This window comes from Wasmannia auropunctata, unplaced genomic scaffold (genome assembly GCF_000956235.1).
Source record: "Wasmannia auropunctata unplaced genomic scaffold, wasmannia.A_1.0 LD335880.1, whole genome shotgun sequence".
NCBI lineage: Eukaryota > Metazoa > Arthropoda > Insecta > Hymenoptera > Formicidae > Wasmannia > Wasmannia auropunctata.
In genome coordinates this window covers 142,143-149,446 of record NW_012027010.1, presented here as the reverse complement: position 1 = coordinate 149,446, position 7,304 = coordinate 142,143, and the positions used below count along the sequence as shown (strand labels likewise).

General features: G+C 37.7%; 1 protein-coding gene across 1 annotated transcript; it reads right to left on the bottom strand.

Annotated features, from left to right (window-relative positions):
* Positions 1-1,131: 1,131 nt before the first annotated feature.
* On the bottom strand, positions 1,132-7,036 carry LOC105455728 (A-kinase anchor protein 17A). Its single transcript, XM_011699268.1, has 8 exons — positions 6,306-7,036; positions 4,335-4,540; positions 3,677-4,099; positions 3,317-3,465; positions 2,977-3,184; positions 2,796-2,888; positions 2,484-2,631; positions 1,132-2,397 (listed from the first exon to the last, which is right to left on the bottom strand). Exons 1-8 carry the CDS (start codon positions 6,475-6,477, stop codon positions 1,337-1,339), a joined length of 2,460 nt encoding a protein of 819 aa, XP_011697570.1. The 5' UTR covers positions 6,478-7,036; the 3' UTR covers positions 1,132-1,336.
* Between the last annotated feature and the right edge of the window lie 268 nt (positions 7,037-7,304).

Below are 7,304 nucleotides of genomic sequence, written 5' to 3'. Positions count from 1 at the left end.
TCACATGAGGAAACAGTAAGTCAAGGAAACGTTTAAGAAAGATAATACAAGTATGTTTGTCTACTAAATTGTATTTGTCTTTTTTTTTTAAATATGTCTGTATGCGCGTGCCATTGTGTATTACACATTTCATGTGTATTGAATTGAATATCTCTCATTTCGATATTGGTTTCTTTAGAGACACGTTTTAGTTTGCTTTTTTTTCTCGATTTATTTTGTTGCGATCTTAACAGAGAAGTATGAAATGTAACTGGTATAGTTAGCAAGTATTTTACATACAAGGTGGTTTCTGTAACTGGGCTGGATTACGGCTTTTTTCTAAATGAAGATAGAAACAAAATGACAGAAAAGAATCTTTTATTGTTTAACATGATCTATTGTCCGATTATATTTTTCGGATAATAGTTCACATCGATGTACTTATATATCACGCATTTGAGCACTTAATATAATAAAAATAATTTTATGAAAGTATGTGATATCTAACAAAATATTGATCTGCCAATTGCTTTACCTGTAAATACTTTTGTACAAAATAACGAAAAAAAATCGATTTATGCTTAAAAAAAATATACGATTCCATTTTTTAAGTGCAATTGCACTTACTAATCCAGCTTAGTTTCGTTAGAATCATCTTATATATCTTGTACATGAAGACATATAGAAAATATTTGAAACAATTACAAAATGTCAACAAATGTATAATTTTGTCTTTCAAAGTATTTAAAAAAAAAATCTTTCAACTTAATCGTAATGCAATAAGTAATAAATAGAACTTTTCTTCAGATAGATTTAGATATTATTTTTTAAAACTCAAATATGTTAATCTATTGACTACTTGTTTATCTCATTTTATTAACAAGTTCGAAATTAGTGTTTATATAATTTGTCATTAATAATCAATTTTATATCGATCATTAATTAGTTTTTAATTTTTAATATTAGCATTAATATTATTTAAATTAATTGTGTAATAAGTAAATGTATAGAATGAAAATTCCTTGTTATCTCTTCGACACGTCCACCGCCTAGTATTATTTGATAGTCGAGACAAGTAGTAACCTTTCGTGGCTGTCGACTTTAGTCGACGATCATATCGAAGAGATTAAAAGTTTAATTAAAATATAAAAATACACGGAGAAAACTGCTTCGCAATGTATTTACAAATTATGTACAAGAAGAAAGTTCTATCTACACTCAATTAGAGATTTTAAGTGTTCATATTGTTGACAAGTACACTAAAAGCTAAAAGTTTGTATTTTCATTTCTTATGTAGCAGTATCTTTAAAAAATGTCCTCTTGACACGCTTTAAAAAATTAGTGCTAAATCTTATTCTCAATTCGCTTCTGTATTCTGCGTCTCCACTGTCTCCTTTTGAATGGGATTTTCGGATCTCTCGTTCGTGTCTTGCTCGTTAACATTATTTGCGGAGATAGTTCTCGACCAAGAGCAACTTCTACGACCTGGTGACTTTGGCATAGACCAGGAACTGCTGCGCGATATCCGTCTGGGTGACGTGGGTCGTGATCTCGCTCGTGTGACTTTGACAACGGAAGACGATCTCTTGCCGCGCCTGCTCCTGTAATGATTCCTGCTGCGGGACCTGGAGCCACTTCTGGATCGCGATTTTCGTCTGGATCTGGAACGACGCGTTTTGGAGCTTGATTTCGATCTGCTGGACGATTTGTTGTCCTTGCGCTTCGACTTAGAGTTCGATCTTGACCTTGTTCTCCTCCTCGAGGCGGATTTGCTTGCCGATCTCCGGCGGCTGCGCGATCGGGAGCGATTCTTAGACCGCGACCTCGATCGCGATCTTGATCTCGATTTGTGTGAACGTGATCTCGATCTGCGCGACCACGATCTTGATCTCCGCGATCGTGATCGTGATCGCGATCTTGATTTGCGCGATCGTGATCTCGATCTGCGCGATCGCGATCTGGATCTCGACCTTCTGTCACGACTCTTGGAACGCGAACCGCTGCGTCTTCTACCACGCAATCTCGAGTTGCTCCTAGATTTCGTTTTGGAATTCGTCCTGGTCCTCGTTCTTGAGATAGATCTATTTGTCGATCTTCGACGGTCGCGCACTCGCGATTTCCGCTGTTTCGAATCCCGCTCAACCAAATGTGTAAAATACTCGTAATATTGTCCATTATACAAATAAGGATTTGTCAGCGTATAGTTCATGTCGTATCGTGGAAATCCCCGACCCCTGCCCATAGGTAACATGGGGTGATGAAGCGACATCGCAGAATATTCCGACATTGGCGACCGTATCATCTGTGCTCTCGAATACCTCGGCATCCTCATTGCATGGAATGGCGCCATCGACGGCAACATTTGTATCCTCGACATCGAATCGGAATAGTCATAAGGAAGATTTGTTGCCGCAGCACCTGTAATTAATGTCGTACATGTCAATATTATTTCACTCTTTTTATTCTACATTTATATGTGCAAGTTTTGTGTGATCGAAATTTACTTGTGGACGAAGTCGCACTATCATTCTTTATCAAGACACTCTTGAGCTTTTTCTTATTCGTTTCTTCATCCGATTCTTCCTCGGTCGTGCTGCCCGAACCGGATTCATCGCCCTTTTTTTGTTTTTTCTGCGTTTTCTTCCGCTTTTTCTGTAAACAAAAGTAATATTATTAAGACTTTACAAAATTTATTGCGTTGCAATGACTTCACGCATAATATAATGACAGTTGAATACCTTTTTCTTTTTTTCTTTCTTCGTCTTTTTCTTCTTGATCTGCTTTTCCTTATTTTTCTTATCGTCTTCCGCATCTGCTTTTTTCTCATTTATTTGGTCGTTTTTCTTTTCACCCTTCTTTTCCGTATTTTGATCCGTATTTAGCTTAATCTCTTTTTTCTCCACTTTCGTCTGTAATTATAAAATACATTATCAGTATTCACGAATTTAATTTTAATCGATCTTAGAAAGATTTTATTGCGTATTTTTTGTCATCTACCTTTATTCTGTCAAACAGTTCATCTAATAATCGTATGCTTTCCAATTGCCGTTGAGCTTTTATCAACTTTTGTTCTTCCCTTGCAATCTTCATTGAGACTTTGTCTTCCTCTTGCTTACGAAACTTCGTAAGGGCCTTTCGTTTTCGTTTCTCTTCCCGATTTCGTTGTCGGTCGACTTTCGCCATCGAATTTACCTCCTCTTTCTTTCTGAGGTCAAAGCAAGAATAATTTTATATCGTAAAAAGAAATATAATATAGTACTTGCTAAATATATATATATATATATATATATATATATATATATATATATTCAAGTATCTTTCTCATTAAAACACTTACTTTTGTTCCTCTTGCCGTTTTTTTTCTGCTTCCTCTCTTTTTCGAATTTTCTCCGCCGCTAAGTTGTCCTGTGCTATTAGACGCTTTCTCTCGAATTCTCGGTGCGATACCGAGCTATCGCTCAAGTGTTTGGTCTTGTCGAAATCAATCTGGAATGATTACAATCAAAAGACATTCGATTTAATTTAATTTAAATCTCTCATTTTATTCTACTTATATTATCGCATTTAAAATATTTGTTATACTTTACATTGAATTAAGTTTACAATTAATAAAATTCCGGAAAATAGATTAATATTGATCTATGACAAAAGAGTATTATCGCAATAGATAGGCATTATATTTTTTATTGCGGATTACCTTCAGTGTCGCGGTCAGCGAATTCTGACCGTCCTTCTTCAACAGCTTCATGCCGCGCAGAGCGTCCATCGCTTTAACGAAATCCATGTATTCGACGTATTGTATGTACACGTCGAAAAATATGCCGTCCTCATAGCTGAATTTATGAATGTTATTACCGAGCCGCATCCTAGACCTGTAGGAATCCGCGGCGGGTACGTCGATTCTCCTCAGCGTACCCCATTTCTTAAAGATCTTCGTGATGAGCGACTCGCTCGGTGCATTTGCGTTATCCTCGGTGAACCATTTAACCGGTAAACCGCTAATATGGATAGTGTCCGGTCTCTCGCCGGCCTTCAATTCATTCATGTGTTTCGCATCCCTGAAATAGGAGTTCCAGCTGTGTCTGGTTGGGAAGTCATCCTTCGCCTCGGCCGCGCGGACCTTTAACGTTAAAGTTAAACATTAATTAATTCGTAATATCGTTTTTATAGCTAATTATTTGACAATTAAAGGTTATATTATATTATCTTATATTATCTTCGTTAATATCTTAAAACTTGTCTCCTTGTACGTTTTTTTTTTAAATCCTTCACGTTAATATTGTTATTAATTAATTCCTCCAATTAAATTGGCACAAATCTCGCAATCGGAATTGTATTGTGCGGCTTACGCTTACCTTGAGGACATTGGAGAAGCCGGCCAGATTCAGCTGCTGCGAGTCCAGCCTGGCTAGCACCCTCGGCAACCTGCATCGGTCCCGCAGGTCGCCCTCCAGCCGGATGAATTCCAGAGTGCTCTTGGCCACTTTCAGGGATGCGAACTCGTCCGGCAGTATAAGCGCGCGTATCTTCTCCATTACCTCCCATGTCGATATTGTTTTGCCTGTTCATAGCGCAGTTAAGAGTCTGTAAGAAGCTATCTTTACTAGAGCTGTTACAAGTGCTCGTGGCATTCGCATGGATCACTTGGGATCATGGTTTTTCTTCCAACGGTTGAACGCTAACGTTATTCTCCTGTTATTCTCCACTAGAGATCGCCGACGACATAAACGCAAACATACGATTGTGATTACGGCAGATTTTTACGACATGATAAATTTATTGTGACAACTTTATCTTTCAAAAACGAATTGTTATAAATTAAAGTAGAAAGAAATAGATTACAAACAAGTATTATCAAATGGTGGAATGATTATCATCGCTCAAGTAACTGCTGACAAAACGTAACAAAGGAAACCAGAGTAATAAGAAAGATACAAAAGTATGACGGGAATTGATATTAGATGCAAATTAAAATCAGACGGAATCAGATAAAATAACACAATGTCAGTATTTAATTAAGATTAAATATGAAATGACCAAAAAATTGAAATTTGAAGAATTAAAGCTTATAAACTGTATGTTATTCTTATAATATAAATATATTGCAAAATTTCAACATCAAAACACCAAAGTTATAACTTTAAATTTTTATAATCTCAATTTTAAGAGAAAAAATAAGTTCTTCTCCTTGTCATCTCCTCTTTCTAGAAATTCATTATTATAGTACAGTTCTCTCATTCAATTGATATTTTGAATTTACAAAGAACATTAATATCTGCAACAGCCCTAACTTTTTATTAACACTAATATATTTTGATATGTCATAAGAAGAAACTTTATAACATGCAACAGCAATTTATATAATGAACAGAAGGAACACCCTAACTTTAATTCTCGAAAATATCTTAAAGCTCGAGTATTATTAATAAAAGGGAATTGTATGAATCCAATCGACAGAAATATATTACAGTTTAATAAAATAGAAAACATTCTGTTTCTCTTTGAAAACACATGTTAGCATTGTGGATAAAAAAAGATATTAAACTTATAATTCATCAAGATTTATCAAAATTAATAATAATAAAGTTTTTTGAGATGTGCACAATCAGAAAAAGAAAATTAGACAAGTAATCGAACATGTAATTGATAGAACGCAAGCATCGATTAGAACTTTTAAACATTTGTGTGAGTTCTGTCAGCTACGCTCTAGCTCTTGCTGCCCAATTTTTCTTCCCCCGATTGTTACTTCAAGTTCAGATTGTGACAAGAATTTCGTGCAATACTGATGCTGCAACATACAGTAAAGGAAATTTAGATAAGATCCAAAATCTAATCAACAGAACGCAAGCATCGATTAGAACTTTAAACATATATTTGAGTTCTGTCAGCTGCGCTTTCGCTCTTGTTGCCTAATCTTTCTTCCCCGATTGTTACTTCAAGTTCAGATCGTGACAAGAATTTCGTGCAATATTGATGCTGCAACACACAGTAAAGGAAATTTATATTAGATCCAAAATGTAATCGACAGAACGCAAGCACCGATTAGAACTTTAAACGTATATTTGAGTTCTGTCAGCTGCGCTTTAGCTCTTGTTGCCTAATCTTTCTTCCCCGATTGTTACTTCAAGTTCAGATCGTGACAAGAATTTCGTGCGATACTGATGCTGCAACATACAGTTTAAAAAAATCAATTGCTGCATGATATTTTGAAAAGGGTAACAGTCAGAAAGTAAAGAAAGCTGGAAAAGAAAGACAGAGAGGAGACAGTCAAGGTCCATCCTCTGGAGAGGACTAGTATTGGTGACGATGATGATGTTTTTTTTTACCTGGAGTCTTCAGTTGGGGCAGAGTGACCGACACGTTAACTTTGGCAAGCGGTTTCAGATAAAGCGCGTGCGACGGGTACAACGGTATAATGTCGCTCAGATCCCTACAGCTTCGAAATCGGTTAGCAACCTCGCTACTGGGAGTTTCACCTACCTGCTTACCGTCGCTCATCGCCGGTTAAGAAGAAAAAAAAAAAAAACTACTGTATTGAGAGGCTAAGAATTGGCGGAATTTAATTTCTGGCCGAATGATCCTCACTCTCTTTATCTCTCTCGCGCTTTGGACGTCTCTCTTACGACAAGCTGGCGGGATGAAAACACCTCAGTAGGGAGGTTACGAAGATCTTCGCGGGACGCGATGCTGGTTCAGCTGGCTGCGTCTCCTGCTACTCCTCCGTCGCGCGGATACTACGAAGGCTATACTACTGACACGCGATTTCCGTCACTCGGCGAAAAATCGCGGAGCGAAAAATCGCGGGGCGAGTCGACGGGGGGACGACGATCTTCGTGGACGATCTTCGGCGCGAATGCGAATGCACTCCTCTCGCGATATTATTAACCTCTCTCGTATGCCGGTGCGGTGCCCGCGAGACGGGACATTTCGAGAGGAAGAGAAGACACAAACACGTCGTGCGACGTATACACGCGAAACGACTCGTCGAAAATACCGTTTCCTAACTAACCTAAACAAACTGTGCCTAAACCACACTGAACAGTGTCGCCAACATCAGTGCAGTGGAGGAGGAGCGGCCGGCGTTTTTCGCAACACCAGAGAGAAGCGTGAGAGAGGCCACGCTGGCTTTTTGGGTGGGACCAGCGATTTCCCCCGTACACTAGCGATCCACGTCCACGTTTTCAAAAAAGGAACTACGTACCACGTCTATCTTATAACTTTGTCGATCAAATCATAGTTAAAACGTGGTTCGTGTCCGTGCTAATCGTGTATTATACATATATGCCACATTTTTCTTTCTTTTTCGTCTTTCTTTTTCTTTCTAT